General features: G+C 41.5%; 1 protein-coding gene across 9 annotated transcripts in view; it reads left to right on the top strand.

Moving 5' to 3' along the window:
- LOC122635922 (zeta-sarcoglycan) overlaps positions 1 to 23,830 on the top strand; it is a 155,844-nt gene that overhangs the window by 98,926 nt on the left and 33,088 nt on the right. For 7 of the 9 annotated variants that reach the window (XM_043826640.1, XM_043826641.1, XM_043826639.1 and 4 more), the window contains one exon: positions 9,092 to 9,150. The exons of 1 other annotated variant lie outside the window; for it this stretch is intronic. In XM_043826640.1, coding sequence (XP_043682575.1) covers positions 9,092 to 9,150 — 59 coding nt within the window. The remainder of the gene's footprint in view (positions 1 to 9,091; positions 9,151 to 23,830) is intronic. One more of the 9 variants, XM_043826642.1, reaches the window with a different exon arrangement.

Consider the following 23,830-nt stretch of genomic DNA (forward strand, 5'->3'; position numbering starts at 1 on the left):
CAGGTATGAATGTAGATGTAAAATGCAAATGTAACCTGCACGGCTGTGCGGCCAAGGGAACACTAAGGTACGAGATTTGCATAGAGAAATCTTAAGAGAACAAATTTTTCCCTAAGTATCCTCCCACTCTTATTCCTTCCTTCCTTCCTTCCTTCCTTCTTTTCTTCCTACTTTTTCTTTTCCTTACCCACCTCTTTCTTTCCGTAATCCATCTCTCTCTCTCTTTTCCTCTCTCTCTTCGTCTCTCTGACCACCCCATTCCACTCTATTCAGCCCCTTCGTTCTCCACGTTTCAACTTCCTCCTTCCTCTCAATTTGCATGTGAGATTACTAGCTATGTTCTTCGATGCGACACGTTTTAAATTCTTTTTCTTTCTTCTCGCCTTCGTTTGTTTGCTCTCGTTCGCGAATTTCCACGAAAAATATGAATATCGAATCGAAACGATCTATCTTTATCCTAATTTCTTTCATCGAGACAAATGATTCGTAGCTATTGCTCTTTTTCATCGAGATAGAAAAAGAATTTTGTTTCGCGATTAATTTCGATTAACGTTTCATTCATTCGGTAACGCGTCTATATTCGATATTTTTTAAGAAGAGGATTATCTGTCCAATAAAACTCACGTTACGATCTCCTTTTTATTCGTATTATTAACGAGCTTATTCTTTCGAATGTACGAGTTTCTTGCCTCGTTCGTTAAGCTATAAAAGAAAAATCATTACTGTATATTCATTGAATCTCTCATTCGCAGATATGTCTTGTAGCTCTCGCGTCGAACAAATTTTCCCCTTCCAACGATATTCAGGCTCGACTTTCGAGAAAAGAAAATATCGGACTTTTGCGGAAATGCGCGTCGTCGACCTCGGGTATTCAGATTTATTCAGTTAAACCGCAACAACGAATCTCAAGCCCTTCCTGCCACGGGTGGATCGAAAAGGGAATGAGACTGAAAGGTAACTCCGTATATACAGACGCCTACGTAGAAAACCAGCCGCGAGACTCGGCAAACAAAGTATCGTATATCGGATAGCGTGGTGGCAGATGCCGCGAGCATAACAACCCCTTCTATCGCGAGTACCAAAACCGCCCTGTCGGCCGACCCTCCATCTACTACCACAAACGCCACTACCACCAACCAACCTCTGTAACAAACTCGACGGTCTTATTTCGCAAATAGGAAAAGCATCGTCTTCTTTATGAAAGTGGTCGGCGTATCGCTTTGGATATTAGCATAAGAAGTGAGACTCTTTCCTGTTTCATCTTGTTCAAACTGCGGGTAGTTTCAGATTTCTTTCCCTCTCTCTCTTTCTCTTTTATACCTCTTTTGCTCGTTTCTGTAATTCTTTCTTTAAAATTTGTTCTAATTCGACATCGTCAAGGATAAAAAATTAGCGTGTTTTTCTTGGAAATTGTGTAAAATGAATTCGTTAACGATTAATTTCTTTTCGTTTGAATTTTCTTTTTTTTCTAATTTTACAACAGAAAAGATTTAGATGAAATCACCTGTTTACTGGTACTCTGAAAACGTTTCTATTAAAGAGTCCATTCGTACCGTGTAATCTCACGTTCCCTCTGGAATTCTTTTGTCTAGTAAATGAGAGAGAGAGAGAGAGAGAGAGAGAGAGGGAGACAGCCCGGAGGGTTCGAGCCAGAAGGACCTCGGTAACATTTATTGCCACGTTTCTTTTTCATGCTCTTCGGTCACTTTGAGATGCAAAACCGAGTTGGTTTATATGAACGAAAGAGAGACGGATCAAAAGAAGAGAGAGGATAGAACGAAAATGAAGACCGGCTAGAATCTTTCTCTTCTCGTAAATGTCGTATGTTCCACGTCCAAATATTTAATTCTGACTAAATTAACATCGTACTAAAAATTTTACCACGGTTTAAAGTTTTCCGAAATGCGAGAGCATCGGAAGAAGAATTTTTATTATTTTGATCAAAGACGGATATAAACGTTCTTCGTTTTACAGCGTCCTTAAATTTAACTTTATGACCTCGGAAAACGTCAAAGTGACTTAAATAATTTTTCGTGACTAATCGCGTGAAAACGCACAATTATTTCGCTCATATAGAACTTTGCACCAACGAGATTGTATAAATTTGAAGAGAAAATTTCGCATCTTGATCCTCTCTCTTCCTATCAATCATTCTCAGAACGGTGCGCTCTTTATAAGATTAAAATTTGCAAAAGATAATCTTCGCCCGTCTCTCTTCTCCCTTTTTCACGCAATTCTGCCGCTCGGTGGATCTAAAAAAAAAGGGGGGAAAGTATCCTAAAACTCTTAACGTCTCCTTTTCTTGTCGTCATGAAATCACGAAAGCGTTTTATACTTTCTCTTCTTTATCTCCCACTCATTCATCTCTTTACGTATTTACGACGTGCGAGCGAGAGAGCGTTTTGAATTACGTTTGGTTAATGTACCCTATCTGCGAAAGGAGAATCCGCGATACCAAAGAGTGAGACACCGAGAGAAGGAGGGAGGAGTTTCGATAAGCAGAGGCTCGGTCGTTAATGCGAAACTGATCGAGGGAAACGACATTTTCAGGGCGGCGTTACAAGGCAACGCGGGTCGCCTGGTATTTTCCGGCGAGTTCACCCCATTAAACATTTTTGCTATCTCTCTGGGATCAGCTCGTAGGGTAGAGACAGCAGCCCGCGGTGCTGCTGGAGGTGCTGCCTGGAGGTGCTGCTTGGAGGTGGAACGGTGGGATCGGGAGGGAGAGGAGGAGGCGCGAAGTTGCGATGGAAGCTATAGGGGTGCTAGCTAGACGTCGCCACCTGTTGCTCTTCCAGTCGACCTCTTCTCTCTCTCTCTCTCTCTCTCTCTCTCTCTCTCTCTCCCTCTCGTTCGTTCGTTCGAGCATGGCCTCGTACCTTGCGCCTCGTATTCTTCTACGAGTCTTTCTCTTCGTCTACTTTCCTCGATTCTTCAGAATGGTGGGCAGAGGGTCGCCCGAAGAAGGTAAGACGCGTCGCTCAAGGACACTTGTGAGATTCAGATTCAATCGAACGGATTGTCCGTCTTGAAATCTGCTCGCTCTTCGATCGCTCTCCTCTTTGTACGATCTTTTACCTCTTCGTTAAGCGTACCTTTTCTGTTTTCATTTCTTTCTGCATTCACGTGCGTCGATTCCTTATCATTATTTTCTAAAGCAAGTTTTCTCTTTAACTCGTTGATCGCGAATCGATGTCGTTTCTCGAGTAATAATCGTTCTCGCGTAATTCGAGCGCTTCCATCGATAGAGTCCAACGTGGTCAAGCGTTAGTCGATTTAAAACACCCGATATCCGTTATCTCGAATACGATGACAGGCCCAGAGTAGGGAGAGAGACGGTAGATCGCTGCTCTTTGCTATAGGGGTTGCAATAATCAGTGGCTGCTGTTAGTGTCTCATACAGGTATCCTATATCCTCGTACTATCCAGCACGTGAGTATCTCCTATTCACTCGGTCGATGTACCAATACAGAGAACGCTCGTACGTACAAGCGGAATACCATTGTGACGTGCACGATTATGTGACACATACCAGCGAACGTCGTCCCTCTTCCTATGGTCTCATTGCTTCCTCCTTGTTTCACTGGGAGAGACCAGCCCGACGTTGTGTTTTGCGAGACCCATATTGCCTGCGGAGTACTGTATGAGGATCGTCTCTGGACATCGTCGAGCATTATTACGTCGGTCATTATCTCGTCACGACAAAGCAGGAGTCGATGGTTCACCGTTAGCTTTATCTTTGGAAAAATCCTCTCCCATCGATCCTCTCTCCCGATGATCGACGACCGACGGATTTTTCCGTTTCCGTTTTCTCCTTAATCGGAAAGTTCGATAAATAAGCGTCGATTAACGAACGCCTTACAAATTGTCGCCTTCCAGCGCGATAAAATTCAATCGTAATCAAGCGTCTAAATATGTCGCGTTGCTATTTCCGTTAAATGATTACGGGCGGTGGTAATGCATTTTTATCAGCGATACGCTTCTGTGAAAGTGCATTGATTGTGAATTCAGTGCGAAGCAGTCTCGCGGGGCCGATGCCGTTACGGTGAATCGTCGATCATTGCCCTTTAACGATGCTCAGTCGGATGCTCTGACAGAAGGGGAAAAGTGAAGGACGATGAAAAGAGGAAAAAGAGTGCCCGACGCTCGTTGTATATAGCCGAATGAAATTATTCATGAGTATCGTTCTAGTTTTGCTGTTGTCGACGAATGTTTTTCTTACTCGATTCTTCTTTCAGTTTTCCTATCGTGAATTCGATGGGAAAATATGGAACGATTCTGAAAACTCGAAACACGCTCGCTTCCTTTCTCTCTCCCCCTTTATTTCTCTTTCCGTAAGAAAAATTCCATATCTTGGTATTTTCAGGAATCGATCTGGAAAGGAAAAAACCGCGAATGTTCGAGATATAAATGACGGTGACTCGGTCCGTTTTTTTCTTTCCCCTCCTTTTTTCTATCGCGTCCTCCTTGAACTCTGAGAACTTTCGGCAGCATTCTAGCGATAAATTCACGTTGGATCGTAAGAGGTATGGTATACAAACAGCGACGTTCCCGTAGAAATACCATCGATCATCGACCTTTTTCCGGCAAGTAGGTGCTGGTGGGTCCACCATCGACGTTCCGAAAGATGTCATAGAAGGCGAGAAAGAAAGAGAGAGAGAGAGAGAGAGAGAGGGAGAGAGAATGGGTGCGTGTGTGCGCGTAAAAGAAAAATCGTCATCTTTCTCAAAGCATCGAATTTCTTTCCACTCTTCAAAGACGATCTTTGGAAAACTCTCGTGGGTTTCTTCTCGCTCTCATACGAATGGATTACAAATTATTATGGCTCTCGTCGAACGTACGATTCTATATGTTGGCAAAAGGAAAGAGAGAAAAACATTTAACATCTTTCGTTTTTCTTCTCAAGCGACGTTTTATTCATAATCGCAGTATGATCGCACTATTAGCAGTATCTCGAACGACGAGGCGAGCGAAATTAATTTGGCTTGTGCAGTCAAGACGGAGAACTAATCGGAGTACAAAGGAGTCTATGGAAAGGGGTTTGTGAGGGTTGGGAAAGAAAAAGAATCAGATAGAATAGTCGAGAACGATCGGTGTAAGAGAGCGGAAGGTTAAGAAGATGGTGTGAGTGTAAAGGCAACAGGATTTGAAGGAGAAGAGAGACGGAGAGAGAGAGAGAGAGAGAGAGAGAGAGAGAGAGAGAAAAGGGAAGATCTCAACGAAGAGATAACCGGTACGCGAGCAAATGAGTTTCACCGAGTTCGGACAAGACTTTAACCGTTTAACCACGACGTGTACAGCGGCCGCCGTTTTAACACCGGCTGAAAGTGACTACTACGACGAAAACGGAATGTTATCTGATGGCGTTGAGACGGCCGAGGGTAAAAGTGTTGACCGCTCGGCTTTCGCGTTTTCTATCATGCACCCCTCTTAGCACCCCTTCGCGAGCCGACTCGACCACTTCTCGAGGAAGTCTCCTCGTTAAGGCAACCGTGCTACGGGAGTAGCTAGTTCCTTCGTCTATATATATATACCATTCGTGACGCAGTACGATTATCGCGATTATTCCGTGGGCGTAACGCGGGAAGATTTAAAATGGACGATTCCTCTGAATGATTTCTCGCACGTAGACGTCCGAGTCAATTTTACAACCATCTCCAGATCTCATCTCTTTTAAATATTTTATTTTCTCTCGCTGCGATAATACTTTTCTTTTTTCGTAATACTATTTTTCTTCTAATACTATTATCGATTTCCACGATAAGGGAAAATGTAATAATTATTATCAGAAGATAATTACGATGAAAGCGAATAATTTCGTCTGGTAGTTTCCCATTTTACGTCATTACATTATAATTCTTAATCGTTCGAGGAACGGACTTGAATTAATCTTCGAAGAAGACTCGAAAGTTTACTAACGTTAATAGCTAATAGTTAACACGATAGCTGCGAGCGAAGGATTTTAGGATAAAGCAACAACGTCGAACGAGAAGATGGAGGAGGTGGAAAGAGAAGGAAGAAAGAGGAGTCACGGTGAAGCTATAAATACGGCACGCCACCTGCATTTAACGTCCAGCGACACCGAGACTGTTCGTAGACCGAACCGAATCGTGGCTCGTAGTCCGTGGCCTGCGTAGGATTAAACGCAGTTTCGCGTGTCATCGTGCTGCCTTTACCGAAACTCTCGCCTCTCGACTCGACTCTCGAACCTCGAAATCGCTTATTCATTTTATTCCGCGTTAATGCCACGCGAATGGTGCGCACGCACGAGCTAGGTCAAATTTTTGCTATTTTAAACAGGACAACGTGTTCTCAAAGGACTCGCCATGATCGTCGTAAAAATTACAAAATGATATCATATCTTTTTCTTCCCTTTCAAACACGTTTGTTTTTCAAAGAATTTCAAATACTTCGCTCTGAAAAAAAGAGAGAGAGAAAGAGAGCTAAAGGTAACTTTGACAGAATTAAAATTATCAAAGTCGAGATTTAATCAGTCATTAAAATCAAAGCAGACTACTTTTGTAAAAAGGTAAAAGAGAAAATCGATTGAAGTACGATATCGAAAGCCTCGTCTTTTGTTGCCTAACGCATTCGAGCTCGTTGAAAAAGAAGAGTAGAGAGAAGAAAAGAAAAGAGAAAGCTCGTTTGCTCGCACGAACTCGTTCGTTTGAGGACACCCTTTTTAAACTCGACACCCTTGAATACGAATTTTAAGCAAACTAATACTCATCGAATGTATCACTAAAAGCGAGTACGACGTTGAGGAAAAGAGGAGAATGAGTAAAGGGAGGGTAAGAGGAAAAGAGAGAGAGAGAGAGAGAGAGAGAGAGGCGAGTGCTAGAAGGAAGACACGATGAAGGTTGAAAAAGGAGAGTATAAAATATGGGCTTGTAGAAGAAACGAGCGGGTAGGGGTTACGCAGTACGTGGCCGTAGTTTACTGCAAGCGTGTTAATTAAACAAAAAGCCACTTCGTATACCAAGCTAATTAGAGAGGGGCTCTCTCTAACGCGCGCGTTCTTCGCTTTAAAAATATTTACCTCCTCTGCTCATGCCGACACCGTTTTTCCTTCTTTTCCACGCACGGCTCTTTTTCTTTCGCCTTTCTCATTTTTCCCGCGCTTTTTCCTATTTCTCTCTCTCTCTCTCTCTCTCTCTCTCTCTCTCTCTCTTTCTCTTTCTATCTCTTTCCCTTATTCTTTTTCCTTTTTTTTTTGTTCAACGTTTTTCCCCTGTATTTTCTTTACTTTTTTGCCATCTTTTTAAACCGACTCTTGAAACTCGAACGAAAAATGCGAGACGTCGCGTATACCTCACTTGTGCCTTTTGCGTGAACGAAAAGAGCAGATTTAACTAGAGTTTGATTGAATTATTGACCAAACTATAAAAAGAAAAAAAAAAAAAAGATAAATGAAATTACTCGCTTTCGAATCGAACAAGCGAGACAATTCACATGCGTTTGAATATTCGATCGTCCTGTGATTCCTGCTGGCGAAGATAACTAAATTCAATGATGCATCGTTATAGTCCCGCATTTCGTATGGGTTTGAAAGCGTCCATCATCAGCGAATTTCATGACACTTCGCTATGCATGTGCAGAGAAGCGATTTACAATGAAATGTCTGCTCTAAGCCACGTTTCGAATAGCTTCCTATAACGTTCCTTTAAAGCATTAGCCTAAAGTCGCGAAGAATAATGAACACGTTCGAAGACGAACGAAATACTCTGTATAGTCCTTTACGTACACAAGGACTATCATTAGTCGTTTCTTGTTTATTCAAATGGAAACGTTGAAATCGTGCACAAGATAGACAGGCGAGTCCTATTGTTTAATTCAACGCGTAGTCCTCGTCAATCGCAGATTTCGGACGAAAGCAGGCCGACCGCGATTAGGATACACTAACGTAGCCGCAAACAAACACTGCGGGTGAAACGCGATGAGCGAGTAGGATGTAGAGCGAGAGAGCGAGAGAGAGAGAGAGGGAGAGAGAGAGAGAGAGAGAGAGAGAGAGAGAGAGAGAAAGGGAGAAAGGAAGGGGAACAAACGGGACATGGACGGATGCGAGTGGATGGACAGTCGGAGACGGTGAAAGGGAGAGAACGAATGAAGGGAGAGAGAGAGAGAGAGAGAGAGAGGAGAGAGAGAGAGAGAACGAAAGGAGCATCTGCGATCGGATTAGCACCGTGTAGTGGCGACACTTCCCGGTGATTAGGCTGATTTCACATCAGCCCTAAGCCCGCGCTTACAATGCCTGCAACCGATAGAACGCCAAAGCACTCTCCATACAATTGCCATTAGATCCGGTTGAACTAGAAACACTTGATGCACGGAACATCCATTCGCGATCGATCGCATGTTTGTCTTTCTTACATTGTCTCTATTTTACTTATTTTCCTCTTCTTGCCTTTTATCTTATCTCGTTATCGAAGGATGATGACTCGCGATCGAAACGGAGTACCGAGTCGCAACGAAAAAATGAATAATATTTCTTAACAAAAAAATTCTATGCAAATGACAAGCAAATAAAAAAATGTTCGTGTGAAAATTTCTGTCAAATAGAAAATATCGCAAGTTGTACGAATCTCTCGTAATAGCGGTAAGAAGGATACTAGGCTGACTAGAAACAGGTAGCGAGTAGAACGGTAATTCCTGAATTCGTAATGCGTATCGCTCGATGAATATACGCCAACTGGTCGCTCGCGTCGGCACATGGTTCGGACGAAGCTGTTTTTCTGATCGGTCCAAACATTGCTCGGCCACCGAGAAAAATTTTATTCCCAAGCCTTTTCAACGTTGTTAACTCGGCACGCGCGTCATTTACAAAATCGAAGCACCGACAGGACCGACGGTTGGCTATTCGACGATTCCGAATGCGCGGGAGACCTGCTTGTTTTTCATCAAAGTCGCCGTTGCTCGGTGAAGCATTATAATGTAACGAGTCCGTGATTGGTTTTTGCAATAACGAACGCTACGCTTGCATTTTTTTTTGTTTTAAAGTATATCACACAGGATTGCACGGCACGAGTAATAGATCGACCAAGCCGACGGTATTTCGATTTATTTATTTCCTTTTTTCTCTTCTCTGTTACAGCCAGGCAAGAGATATAAGTCGCCGGAGGATTCACCACGCTCGGAGCAAAGCAAAGTGAGGTGAGTTGTCCGACGTTTCGATCAGGTACAATCGATTTGAAACTTTACAAAATCGTCTTGCTCCGTATCTATTAGGTTTTAAGATGGGAATAATTTCGGTAGTGCGACCGGTGCACATGGCGTTACTAAAATTATCGCATAGAATTCTTGGAAAAGTTGAACGGCTGCCAGGTCGAAGTCGTATCGGTGAGACCGGAGTAACGACTTATTTTCTCCAAGATCCCTCGCCATTCTATTGTACCGTCTCAAAGTTAATTGCGATTACGACGATTGATATAGTCCTCGAAAACGAAAGCGTTGCCCTCGCGAAAATCGTTTGCCGGTTAGAGATACGCGAAGAGGACGAATTTTAGCGAGAGAGCGGTCGAACGTCTCCCTGAAAATCGCGATGCGTGCAACGGAGGAGAGTATCTTTTGGTATTTCTCGCATAAGTAGGGAAAGATAGGAAGGAAGGATTTGATCGTAGTAAGGAAATCCCATTCGCTATACGCTCGGTATATCGATTTCCGTGTGACGGCCAGTATATTCTCGTCTCGTAACCACGATATCCATTCCTCCGAAGCTATTTTGAAAATGCACTAGCCCCATGGACCGCCAACGGAAACGCTGCGACTCTCGATCTATATTCGAAGCTCGAAGAGGATATCGAACGACAGTAAAAATCAAGATCCTCGTCGTCGTTCGATCCGACGATGAACTCCCGTTTTATTATTCCCCTCCGTTTCATTTCGCCATCGTCCCTTGTGGCCGGATTTTATGCGTATCTACCTAAGTATCTACGTATCTATAGTCAGCACTGCTGTAATCATTTTCAAAATCGACGAGCTTTATGGACATTAGAAAACGACTCGCGTTTAAGCCGTCGGAAATACATTCGAAGCACACAAACCCTTATCCAACATCTCGGCACGCATACCTGCAAAGTCCTTGTCCCTTCGAACGATCGTGCTTGTATTTCTGATATCCGTTTTGATACTTTTCGTGTTGAAATTCGCAGGCCATACGCGTTGTTCCTGCCTCGATGTAATTTGAACCGAACAGCTAGTAGGTCGAACCGATTATCTTTCGTTACACCTGCGATTCCCAGGTGCAACGCGTGCCGACGAAGGTTGCTAAACGTTTAGAGTTCGGCGTTGGCGAAGGAGAGATATCGGTAAAGACTACATGTATATAAATAAAAGTTGTTGCTCGGGCACGAAGGAAACGTCGGAAAACGAGAATAGACGAGAACGAAATGTACGCGTTTCTTCGTTTTTCTTATTTCGCGTTGTCGGTTTGACAAATGGCTGTGCGAACAAAAAAAATGCACAACTTTGCAATTCCCTTGCCCCGTACCTCCTTCGTTCGCTTCTTCTTTTTTCGTTCGATCATTCTCATCTTGAGTAAATGTTTTTTTTCGACGAATGTTTATCTATTTTATTTATTATATTTCGTTACAAAAGTATCTTAGCGAATTTAACTCGGAGGAACGGAATAACGTGGAATAATGTTTCGAAGGTCTATTTCGATTAATAAAAAAAGAAGTACATTGTTTCAAACAGAATATCCTTCTTTGGCGTACGCATTGTTCGGACTCGAGCAATTTATAAATCGGACACTTTTTTACAATTTTGTGAGAACGAAACCCGTGATCGATTGGTTTCTCCTCGCTGACCCATTCTCATCGTACTACCCGAAATAATAATGGATATTTTTCAACTAAGAAGAATAATTACGTTCTCATCTCGACGATATTATAGAGGAGATAATTGACTTCGAACTTAAAAGCAAGGGAAGGACGTCGTTAAAAATATTTCTATTTAGAAAATAGAATATTGCGAATATATATTTCCTGTTGGATACTTTTGCACGATTTCTAATTTCTCCGATCAGTTTTAATATGTGGTTTTGCGACGGCGAATGCATGGAACTGATTTCGATTGATACGAATTCTGTTATTTCTTTTTTTTCGCCCATTCATTATCTCTCGGACATCGATTGTTACGTACGGTGGGAAATGTCGAGAGCGTGGGATACGCGCGCGGACGCTATTTGTTTTTCGTTAAAATAATATTTTTCGTTGACGGAAAACGCACGCCCTCCATAAGTAAGCTATCCGACTATCGCTAACGAGTAACAAGAGTAGACCGTTTTAATTCCAGATATACCACGATCCGCTGCATTTATGAACACGTAGACGCGATTTACGAAAATCGATATTATCATATCTACGAGTAAATCAAATTTTTATTCTTATTATTTAATATATCGTTCGCTCGATTTAATTCTCGCACCTTCGTTCGCCATCTTTCGCTCGTAACGTGTGTTACTATGGGGACAGTCATGAACAAAATATAAATTACAAGCGCGAGCGAAGAACGCTCTTTTCACTGATAGGCGACTGTCCTATCGTTCTACCGAATTTATTTCGTATCGTTATATTTTTTTTTTTTTTTTAATTTAGAAAATATTAAAAGGCACGAGGAGGAATAAAAATCACGCATTAAATTAAAGCAGTATATGATTTCAATTTCATTGATATCGTAAATATCGTTGTTTCGATATTATTGTAAGAAAATTTATTCGTGCTCGCTCAAAATACTCTTCCATTAATTAATTACAACCGATCACCCGTACCGATTCGAACCTTTTATCCTCGACATGATCGAGAGATCGGAGAGATTTAAAAATTTACTTACTATTTAGGAAGTTCTACAATGGCAACAATCCTTCGCAATTTATCGTAGAACTTGAGATTGGATGATTCGTACTTGGTTGAAATTGAAATAAGTCGACGTCGAAATTGGTTGAGATCCTTTTCCGTGATGTATTGACTCGATAGTTATTTATTAATCACTGAAGCTAATTCGCGAAACTCTACCGTCTTTTATAAATATAGTCTGTAACACTATTAAAAAAGCAAAAACTTTACGAACAAACACTGACTCTAACGACTGCATTGCGCGCAGTCGATGCAAGTTCACTTGTTTAAATCGCAAAACGCGGACGAACAAACACTGCTTCTACTTCGCGATATTTTTATTTTGGTCGTACAAACACTCGATTACTTCGTTGCTAAGGGCATAATTACAATGACGTTCTGAAACAGAAAAATAGAAACAAAATTATTAGCATCATCGTTATAAAGAAACCATTGAAAATATTTAAAACGTTAGATATAAAAATATATTTATCTTTAGTCCTCGTTGTCGTCGTACGATGTGCAGAAAGAGAGAGCTTCGATGTTTACTCGTCGAAATCCAAAGGAGAACTAACCTGGTAATCGTCAAAGTCAGTCAAAAGTTTGTTTTTATTGACATTACACGTAGCGAACGACCGTGAGATTAAAACTTTTAAATATTAAAACTTTAAATCAACATTATTTTATATTTCACGTACGTTCCGAGCTGTGTAATGTTGGAGAGATTCTACTATTGTTTAAATATTAATTTACTGTATACCGTGTACATTACATATTGTTTATATAATTATAAAATTCCCGAATATTAATATTTTAACCTTAAACGTTTCGAAAGCGAGATCTTCGATGATCACTCGTCGGAATGTAAAGGTAAACTGGTCGAATGTCGGTCAAAGTCAGTCAACACTCCGTTTTTCTTGATATTATTGTTGTCGTAAATCATTATAAAAGCAGGGATAAAAGGAAGATAAAAATTGAAATCCTACGATATGGGACCGTTCTTTTTATATATATATATATATATATATATATATATATATATATACATAAAAGAGCTTTACGCCGTTTTTACTTTGCAAAGCGTTTGTCGCTAATTTCACGATTCCCGTTTACTAAAAAATTGTATACTTTAATCCGCCCTTAGAAAGCTTTCGTATTTGCTTTCATGATAAAAAAGGAAATTTCGTTTCATTTCATCCACAAGTAATTTATAGCAACTTGTCCGTTGCTATAAATAGAAAAAATATTTCAAAAGATAGATTTTGACGATTTAGAATAAAAATCCGACGATCTTTTATTTATCTCTTAAAAGCACGCGATTACGAAATGATAACGTTTAATGTAATTTGTTATGCGATGAAACGTGCATGAAATAATTACATTTTTTATTTCGTTTCGTAAACGAAAGTTTGATAATGTAATTTTTATTCATTATTTCCGCTTAAATGTTTATTAATTAACTAGTATATTATTTGTTCCTATTAATTTAAAAAAGATTAAATCGTGCACGAGAGAAACATAACGACAAGGAGGGCCCTTGCTTTATTCGAGTTTCACAATAGAACAAATTATGAATCGTTTCTCTCATTTTCTAATTTGTTCTTTTACGGAACATATTTTCCGTCAAACACAGCCCAAGGTTTTAAGTAGCTCCTTTAAAAGCATGAAAATACTCGCTTTCTTTCCTCGTATTTTCTTCTCGTCGTCGTCGTCGTCGTCGTCTTTCGTTCCACAAACGAAACGATTTCGCGTTTTCGAACGAACACAATTTTCGAGGCAGCCTAACTATATTCTCCTTGCGCCGATGTAGATAATTGGCTCCGTTGGCCGCGAACTTTTAATTGGTTCTTCCATCCCCGCCCATCCGTGACGTCATATGTTCACTTTTGCGAGAGATCTTCGCAATACTTCGACAAAGATTTCCTTTTTTCTTTTTGCCTATCTTTTATTCGTTGGCAAATCACTGTTGAGCAAATAATAAGCACGCGTCTCAATGCGAAGTTTTAGCCCGTCATAAAAGCGTACGTTATCAAATTTTCAAAGGAGCGTGCGTTGGATTATCGCGCTAATTACCGTAGAACTTCCAATTATGTATGACGATAGAATGTGTCGTAATTAACGGTAACTTTTTAACGCGTGCGTCCATACGTACCTGGTGACGAGGGAGAAATTACACGCATTACCTTGGTCGTTGTGACTAAATTAAATTAGCGTCGAGATATCGTAGATGTATGCAAGTCCAATGACGAATACCTCGCGTCTGCGAAGTTGAAATTATCATTCGGGAATTTCGAAAAATCAATAATTCTACTGACTCTTCGTAAATTTTTATTCGCAAGGATTATAAACGAAAACGGTTTTTTTTTCTTTTTTTTGTGTGTAAATAACCGACATGAGATTTGAAAGCGCATTGGCTTTCGTTCTTTCGAAATATATAATGATAATAATAATAATGAAATATTTGAATGCGAGTGGAGATGCGTGTCAGAAAAAAATATAAGCGTAAGCCATCGTTTTCAGTCTCGCTATCGTACTAATTTTTCCTAAAATTCCTAAAAATTCCCGAAAGCTCCCTCTTTCGCTTTATTATTTTTCGTATTTCAAAGGTAGAACCGCGAGATCGAGTTTCCCGTTCGAATCGTTTTCACTTCCATTGCTCGAAAAGATGATGTTTTTCTCGAGAGCGGATTTCTAACGACTTTTCGGAAAATTAACGAGCCTCCTTCGATACCTTATCGCGACGTTCCGTCGATTCAGGCGATCGTGTCGGACCTTCCGATTTCTTCGGTTCGGTCGGTAGAATCGAAAGAAAATACCATGACGTTATTTCAACCATCCTTTCCGTGGCTGCAGCATCGAGAGAGTTCCATCGTTACTATCCTTTTTCGCTATCTCGTTCGAAGCTATCTCTTCTTATTCCTTATTTCGACAAAACTTTTCGCCCTCCCCTCCGAGGCAAGAGGCTCGCACGAGTTATCGCGATTTACCCGCTTCTTGCGATTTTTCCTCGATTCTTCCCCTACAATACTCGAGTTTCTTTACGATCTATCGGCTTTGCCTTTCTTCTTTCAACGTTTTTTCCTCCCCACTTTTTCGTCCTCTCTGCCGCGCGTAGCAGTCGTACGATCTTCGGTAAGACGTCGCTAATATTTGCGTTTCTGCTCTCGAGCAAATTTAGAAACGCATAAGGATCTCCCGTAATCGCAGTAATCGGGATTATCAGAAGCATGTACATTTAAAACTAATCGAGCTTAATCTCCTTCTATTTCTCTACTTTCTCTAAGCAAATTTGTTCAACGAGAATACGCATTTGTACTCTTTAAATTATTAAAGCTCTTTAATAGACTATTATTTCATTTCTCGTATGATTTATGCAACGATCATCGATAAACCGTGGGAACTTCCCTTTCGCGGTTAAAGTGACGAACCTTGTCCGTGGTCGCGCACGTATTCGCATTCTATGCAATAAGAGGATGGGGAAAGCGCGTTTAGCTGGATTTACCGCCGATACGACTCTCGTGGCTTGTTTCCAAGTTAAACTCGAAGAGACTTTCGGGTGAGTACGCTTCCGCAATAGCCCTCGTGTCGAAACTGCGTCCTCGAGGATAAACAAAAGCGTAAGCTTTGGACAAATCGTATTTGCCTTGTTCTCCTCGGCCGTGTATTAAACGAAATTTAACCCCGCTCGACCCCTTCGCTCGAGCTCCCGTACGTCGGAACAAGAAGATTTTCAATGGAGAACCTCGATAAATAGAAAACATCGTAAAACGAAAATCCTCTACTTCTCGGGAGAAAAGAGGAGAAAGCACAATGGAGGAAAAAAATTCGACGGATTCTTTTTGTAGATAGTCTCCGTATACGCCCCTATATGTATTTATGTGATATACCGTGGAATACGAAAAATAAGCATCATTTCGTTCCCGTTCCGCACGATTTCTCGAGTGGAAACGTTCCGACGACTTGGGTGCGGCGACGTCGAGGGAGGTGAGAAGATGATACTTTTGACAGATTCGCGTAATACTCCATAGGATCAAGAAAGATTCGCAAGGGGGCGCACGCTCCTACCGTCTTTCTTTTCTTCGTTCAACAACGACGACGACGACGACGACGGCGACGAGGACGACGGCGACGGCGACGGCGACGACGACGACGACGACGACGACGACGACGACGACGACGAAGACGAGACTCGAGAACTTTGCGAATAAACTTTCCACACGCGAGATAACGCGTGAAAAGAAGAGACCGAAGAAAGGAAAGAAGGAAGGAAGGAAAGTGGATGCCTAGACTGCTAGCTACGGAGGACGCGGTATCATCTTGACGTAAAATATGGATTATTCCGGATATTTGCATTTGGAAAATAAGCCAAAGAGTTTGTTCGGCTCAGAGGGAGAAAAGGGGGAAACTAAAAGTTTCGCAAAACTTCTTGTAGTCGTCGACGTCGTTCGAGTTTCACGCGCTAGCTTTCCTCGTTATTTTTTTTCCGGTAATTATTGAATCGTTGGTCGATTTGTACTTCGATCGATCGAGACGATTCGACCTTTTCGATTTGATATCGGTGAATCTTCAGAGAGATGCTAGAATAAATAACAAATTTCTTTTTTTATCTCTCTTCCCCCTCCGATGCAGCTTCGTTCGACGAACGAAGATTTTTTTCTTTTTTTTTCTTTAATCAACTTCCTATAAATCATAGCAATATTTTTATTGTAATTAACATCGCAAGGCGATCAACGACAATCGGCATTATCTCTCGCGATATTATTACTCGTTCGCAATATTATTACTTCTCCTCCTTTTCTCGTCCAGTGGTGCTTCGATCGAGCATCGATTGACGTTTCGCCACATATCCCGCGAAATCGCGTGAAATTTATATCGCAAAGCATATTGCAGAACTGGCGCGTTGCAGCGATACGCGAACCGGGCGTTTATTTCACGTCGGGAACCACGAAAATAATCGTTATTACCAGCGACAAGCGTGAGCAACGATGACGAGATTACATTACTCTAGCCCGATGCGCCCGTTTAGGTGCGTTTTCGGCTTTCTCTACTCCCCGTCCCTTTTGCATACCCTCTATTCCCTTCCCCCTTTCCCCTGTCCCTCCATCGTTCGCTACTAACGCCCTCGAAATCGACGCCTCCGGCGTAAAGGTTCCCTCGTACTATACATAATCTATCGTTTCGAATCACTTCGTATCGTTTCGAGATTCGAATTTTGGCGTCGTAGAAAAAGACAGAGAAAGGAAGATAGAAAGAAAGATACAGATTCTTTATTCGGCGATACGCGTGAAACTAGGTTGAATGCTAACGCTTCGAAAGCTCGATCACGTTCTTCTTCCTACTTGATGGAAGAATTCTTCCCTGTTTGGCAGATACTTCACTGCCATAGCGAGCGTTACTACGACACAAAGAACATACTTTATACACTCTACAGACGTCTGATAAATTCCAAGAGTAGTCGAATAGAATAAAAATAGATTCGAATAAGTTTTCGATAGACGCTTGCTTCGAGGCCTGTAAAAGCTGCGCTTCTTCGTTTATTCGCTCTCTCTCTCTCTCTCTCTCTCTTTTGTTCTCTCTCTCTTTCTTTCTTTCTTTCTTTCTTTCTTCAAGATAGATTTTCATCAAAAGAAATGCAAGTTTGAAAGTGTCGATGCGAAAATAAGTATCGTAACGTTTTGAAGGTGGAAATAATTATCTTTGGCTTTATCCAAATGGCGGCGGTATTTCCAACGATCGATGAACTATTTGTCCCTAGTAACTTTGATTTAACTAAAATTTCCAACGGTTATACGAAATATTGACTTCTCGGCGTTTCGATATCGACGATAAATCGTTATTATATCAAGTAATATTATTTGTAATTCGATAACGTGACAGCGAATTTCCTAGTTCAAACTGCGAAGCGTTGCTTTTCCCCCAAAGTTCCGGCAATTTATTCTGACGTCGCTGAAATATAGATTAATTTTAGCACGTCTTTTCTATCTGTTATGATGAATTATACTACGACGGCAATGTAGGAAAATTAGAAAATCTAATTAATTCATCGATATCTCCCTTCTCTCTACCTCTTCCTCTCTCTCTCCTCTTCGTAGGAAGGTAAAGAACTTTCATGGTTTCATCGGAAAGAAATCTATTTTACTTTTCTCGTAAAATCATTTCATCGACGAGCGCAAGCCTGTCTCAGAAAAAATATTTATCGCCTCTCGACGTACGCGTAAATTTATTCCTCGTTTCTATATTCCATGTTCGACACGGGAATCCAGGATTATATCCTTTTCCCAAGCGAATCGCCGATAGGTCCGTAAAAAAGAAAGAATAAAGGTCGTACTAGTTCGAATTCTTTTCCCTTCGAACGATCCTACTGCTATGACCAATTCACCTCTGGTCATGGAATACCAAAGCTGGCAATGACTGACATTATGAACCGACAGATACGTGCTATCATAAATATTGCGATATTTAGAGGATCGGGATTCGTCGGTCGAAATTTTTCGCTCGCTTACCGTAGAAAATACATTAGCAGTCGTACGTTTTATTAATTCTATTACCGTTCTCTTACATAATAATTTAATGCCATTTGAAAATTTGTATTATTATTATATACAATAAAACATGGAATACCGCAGCACTGATTGCTGTATTAACTGCATCGAACGTTTTATTGATTCCACTTCCATTGACTATTTTCAACTTACATAATATATTCCTGTTTCCAAATAATTATAATTATTAAATTCAATGAAACTGTAGGATGCCATAATAATGATTGTTCCGTATTAACTACCAAAAACTAATCGTCTATACGTTGGCAAAAATGTAATCGGCTCTACGTCATCGGTTGCGATCGTGTTAAAATAGCGCGTACGGTAAAGTATCAAACGACGACGGACAGGTATCGAGGATTGGAAATATTTTTCTTCCGTAGACAACGAGCATCGTTGGTGGGAGCGTTCTCACGAGGAAAAAAAAAGAATATTGACGGAGCAAGAGAAAAGTGTAGAGAGCGAAGAAGCGAGACGCTAGGATGCGGATGAGTTGGGAAGGAAAAAAAAATAGAAGAATGAAAATGTAGGAGTAGCGAACGGGGTGGAATGTCTTCGTTCACTAGCGGAGAGCTGCTTCGTGCGAAAATGAAAAAGTCACGAGACCGGAAGGTAAGGATGCACATCTAAATACATGGACGTAGTTATATGCAAAATGGGAACGAAGAGAAACAGAAGAAGAAAAAATGGGATAGGGAAGAAGAAAATTCGTTAGATCTAGCCGTATCTTACTTATCGGACTTAATGATATCCATCTTTATTGCTTCAACGAGGGAGAGAGAGAGAGAGAGAGAGAGAGAGAGAGAGAGAGAGAGAGAGAGAGAGAGAGTGAAATTACGAAGCGAGTATATTAAAAATTTTTCTCCTAATCGTTTTATCATTTCTACAACGCTAATAACCTATCGAATCCATTCGAATCTATCTAGAGAATCGATATTATCTCATCTCGTAGTAGTGAATCTACAATCGGAACGTTTTCTCTCTTCGATCATAGGAAATTCTCGTTCATGAAACCGTGATTCAGCGTTACGAAAATTTTAAAAATAAAAGATCTAGTCGTGTTGTTAACGGTGCTGTGTTACGTGCACGCGAAAGAGAGAGAGAGAGAGAGAGAGAGAGAGAGAGAGAGAGAGAGAGAGATGGAGAGGAGCACGCACAGAGTGCTACATCTATCTTGTTGGCCGTATTGAAGCGTACATCGGCTCTAGAGTTAAACCTCGCTGTAACTCGATATCGATATCAATAGGATCGGTGGCGAAACCGTTTGATATTCGATACTGCCTATTTATGTATTTACGAGAGGGAGAAAGAGAGAGAGAGAGAGAGAGAGAGAAGAGGGGAAGAAGGAGAGAGAGAGAGTTTGGAACGCGTTACAAGTTACATATATTTTCTAACGATGAACGTGTTATGTCGGTTTTGTGCGCGTGCGCGCATACACGCATAAATGTAAAGGATGCATCGGGAGAGAGAGAAAGACAGAACATACGCACATGTACGCGTATAGTATCCTATGACGTGCAGCTGTGACGTACGGGGAAGAGGAGGCTGCAAGTCCCGACTGTTACGCTCAGAGAGAACATGGACGCGCGATCTGTGACTGGAATACGGCACGTGACGAAAATGCCAGTAGAATTTAACAGAAATTAACTAAAGTTGCTTGCAACCTGTAATGGTTCGTATCGTCAGCGAAAAAGAAACATAGGAATATAGATAAGTAAGTACGTACGCGCTACATATGTTGCATATGCGAAAGTATTTTGATTTTCACCTACTAGTTCCTATGCATACGTATGTACGTACAAATATATATATATACGTTGGTCGATTCTTGTCCGAATATAGTTTATATAAGCCACAGCAAATTCTACGTGATATATTACACTGTTTTAGTATTTCGTATGAGATATGATAGAAGAATCTCGGTCGTTCGAACGAATGTATCGATAAAGTTGAGTTCCTATCGTATTTCGAATTTTGAGATATTCTCTTTCTCTCCTTCTTCGCTCTTTGTTTTCTTCTCGTGCGAACTACGTGAATCTCACGGTACGTGAAAACGATGGAAAGGGTTTTTACGTTGGGCAGAGGGCAGAACGAGAGGGCAGAACTATGGAACGATTAATATCGTAAAATAGGTCGAAATGGTCGAATAATCTGGGAGAAACAATCCTCGAGCTTGGCGTCCATCTTATCGGGGCACTCGAAAATACGACCGCGAGATATAGGAGTAGATCGTGTATATTTTTGAGTCGAAATACAACGCCATTGTCCGCCAAAACCTTAAGTACATACATCCGTATATTTACATATACTATATTATCGCGTTTATAAGTATATACGCGCGTACCACATCTATATATTACTTCCACGTATACCTATATTCCCGAATAAAGGAAACCTTTCATCCGTCGAAGCAAGGCATTATCGTACATACATACAACGTATCGCTGCCTCCTGTAGCATTTCGCCAGTGTGCTCAACGAGCGAAAGACGGAAACGTTTCTACGAATCAAGAGATAACAATACGATTATGCTCTGACGTCTTTTTTCGCTAGCCCTTTTAAAAACTGGCATTTTCACGGGCACGATAAAGGAAAACGAATCGATAGTTTCTTTTATATATATATACGTGTGTGTTTATACATATATTTTGTTTTCTTTTTTTTTTTTATTCTTTCGTTCTCCGAGTCCTTTCTATCGCGTTACGCGTGTCAAATGTGCGTACGTCGTAAATGTTCGGTAATGTCTTAATTATGTCCGTTAACTCTACTCTATTCTTCCATTTCGAAGGTTAACACGAACTTGTCGAAAAAAATGATCGGTAAAGAAAAGAAGAGTTTCTTTGCGAGTCGCATTAACGAAGCGTCACTGTCGTTCGACCGATAGAGGAAAGTGGTATTTCCGTCATAGGAAAGAGACAAAACGACGCGACAAACGACGTACCTTTCATCCATTGTGAGGCAGACGTATATCTCGATTCAAGGATTACCGGAATAGGATGCACCAGGTGTCTACCTTTTTCCAAACTGCGACGGCGTCGCTCTCGAAGATGGAACATACTCGTCTTCCGTTTCCTCCTCGATGCACAAGCCGTGTTTCGCGAAGCGTCCTCGTTTGATCAGCATCGGCCTTTTTTACATACAACCGAGAGAGCAACAGAGAGAGAGAGAGAGAGAGAGAGAGAGAGAGAGAGAGAGAGAGAGAGAGAAAGAGAGAGGAAGAGTCGTACAAAGAAACGTTCTTCTATTTGCCTTCCTCGCTTCATTCCTCTTCTTTCTCTACCCTCATCCCGCATCATTCTTCCCTTTCTCGCTGTCTGCTGTCGAACGCACGTCGGAAATAAAGGGACTCGGGAAGCAGGAAAACCTCAATCGGGAAAACACCGATGGGACGTCGCGAATATCGAAAAATTGGAAATGGGTTAACCCTCGGGACTCGAGGACATTGGACTTTCGTCGTAAGTCGTAAAGAAATATTTTTATTTCTCTTTTTGTTTTTTTTCTTTTTTTTTCATTTTCGAAATCGTCCCCTTTGCCTTGCGAATTAATGTTTTCGATTTCTTTTTTCCCGGCGTATCGAGAATCACGGAAAACGTTTTATCCTCGTAGTAGAAAAGCAGCAATACGATGTTCGATGTAGCGACGTTCGAATCGGAAAAAGATGGAAGATACTTTTGAATTGATCGAGTGGATATGCGATTCGCCAGCTTGCCGATATTTTAACGATCATCCGTGCGTCTTTGGATCTCCTCTCACTTTCCCTTCTTCCCTCCTTCTCTCTTCGATAGACGGTTATACTCAAGGAAGAGAGTATAAGAGATTGCGTCGAAGCAAAATCCAGCGCGTAAAGTTGCAGACGTCTACTAAGGACTCCTTGCACGGACGAAGAAAGAGAGATCGAGGTTGGAAAGTATAAGGTATAAGATGCGCAGGATCATTGCCAAGATGAACAGGCTCCTTTAGATTTATTCCTCGCTTCCATTCAGACATGATCGTTTATATTCCTGGAAATAGGATCTGGCATGGGATCCCATCTCAAGTTGTACTTTTCAAATACTCTTTCACTTTATGTGCCGCCTCGACTGCCACAATCTTGGAAATACGCGGAGAATCTTCGGTTTCTACGAGTCGCGCGCGAAATATCAAGAATGACAGGATGGATACATCATGCGTGTCAAATATAACACACGCGTACTCCTACGCGCATTTCGAACAGTAATGAAAATTCGGAGAGTACGCGAGTAATATGAATTTTATGGCGATACCGATGTCAAATCGTTTGGCGAAGGATCCCTTATTTCTCGCTCATCTGGTAGAGGAGGATAGAGCACAATGGAAGGAGTCGGAGAGATATGCATAAGGCGGTCATGTGGCATGAGACGAAAAGGCTCCCATGGGTCTGTATTATCATCTCTCAACGTTAGGTACCATGTTCGAGGCTAGAGAAGAGAGAGAGAGAGAGAGAAGTCAGTGTCGGATATATCGCAACTCTCGACATATACCTGCAACTAGGCGTACAACACGTGTATACGACTTGCATAACGTGCGATTTCTATGGGAATGCAGCCAGGCGCAGGACCGCGTTTGCATGCGAAAGATAACCCTGGATGCCCTGGCATCGCCACGTCCCTACCCGATCCTCCACCTCCTCCTCCTCCTTCTCCTCCCTATTCGGTCTCCCTCTCTCTCTCTCTCGCTCTCGCTCTAGCAACTACCCTTGGCGAAGCACACACGCCGCGCGTTGGTAAACCCATCGGCATCACGACGCCTCTCAATGTCCGAGAGCAATGCTCACGGCCTGGCGATGCTTTTCCTCCCGAATTCTCCACCAGAATTCTCCTCTCTACGGAGTTTCGCCACACCTCTCGCTCGAGACTCCCCCGAGAATCGTTCGGACTCTCACTCGAAGAGATACACGAATTACTTGCCAGCAAAAAGCTACGATTTAGTTTGTCTCGTACGTTCAAAAGTTTCTCTATAAAATTTGCATTATCTTTAGAAAGGCATCGCCTCGCAAAGAACGAAACGTTTCGTAAAATGACTATTTCCAGCGAAAAACAAAAAGACTCTCTCGTCTTTTTATCTCGATCGTCCTCTTAGATGCACGCTTCCTCTAACGTCAGCAAGCTCGTTTTGTTTGTTTCAGTATGTGATCTTCCGAAAATTGCACTTTAGCTCGGGGAAGCGTGTAACAACATTATTCTAGATACTCGTCCTTCTCGTTTTCTCGCGAGACGAGCTAACCTCCCCTTCCCACCGACTGGTAAAACACTGACAAGGCGAAACTTTGTTGCTGCCACAGCTGAAGTACGGTTAAACTCGCTTCTTCTGTTATATTCTTGCTTCTTCTTCCTCTTCCACCCGCGAATAATCTTGCTGTCTTCGAAATAGTAGGAATTTCAAAATACGAAATTAGATGCAACGACGTGGACGTTTGCTTTTAGTGTCCTTCGTTCCAACA

Source organism: Vespula pensylvanica, chromosome 20 (genome assembly GCF_014466175.1).
Source record: "Vespula pensylvanica isolate Volc-1 chromosome 20, ASM1446617v1, whole genome shotgun sequence".
In the NCBI taxonomy this organism is placed as follows: domain Eukaryota; kingdom Metazoa; phylum Arthropoda; class Insecta; order Hymenoptera; family Vespidae; genus Vespula; species Vespula pensylvanica.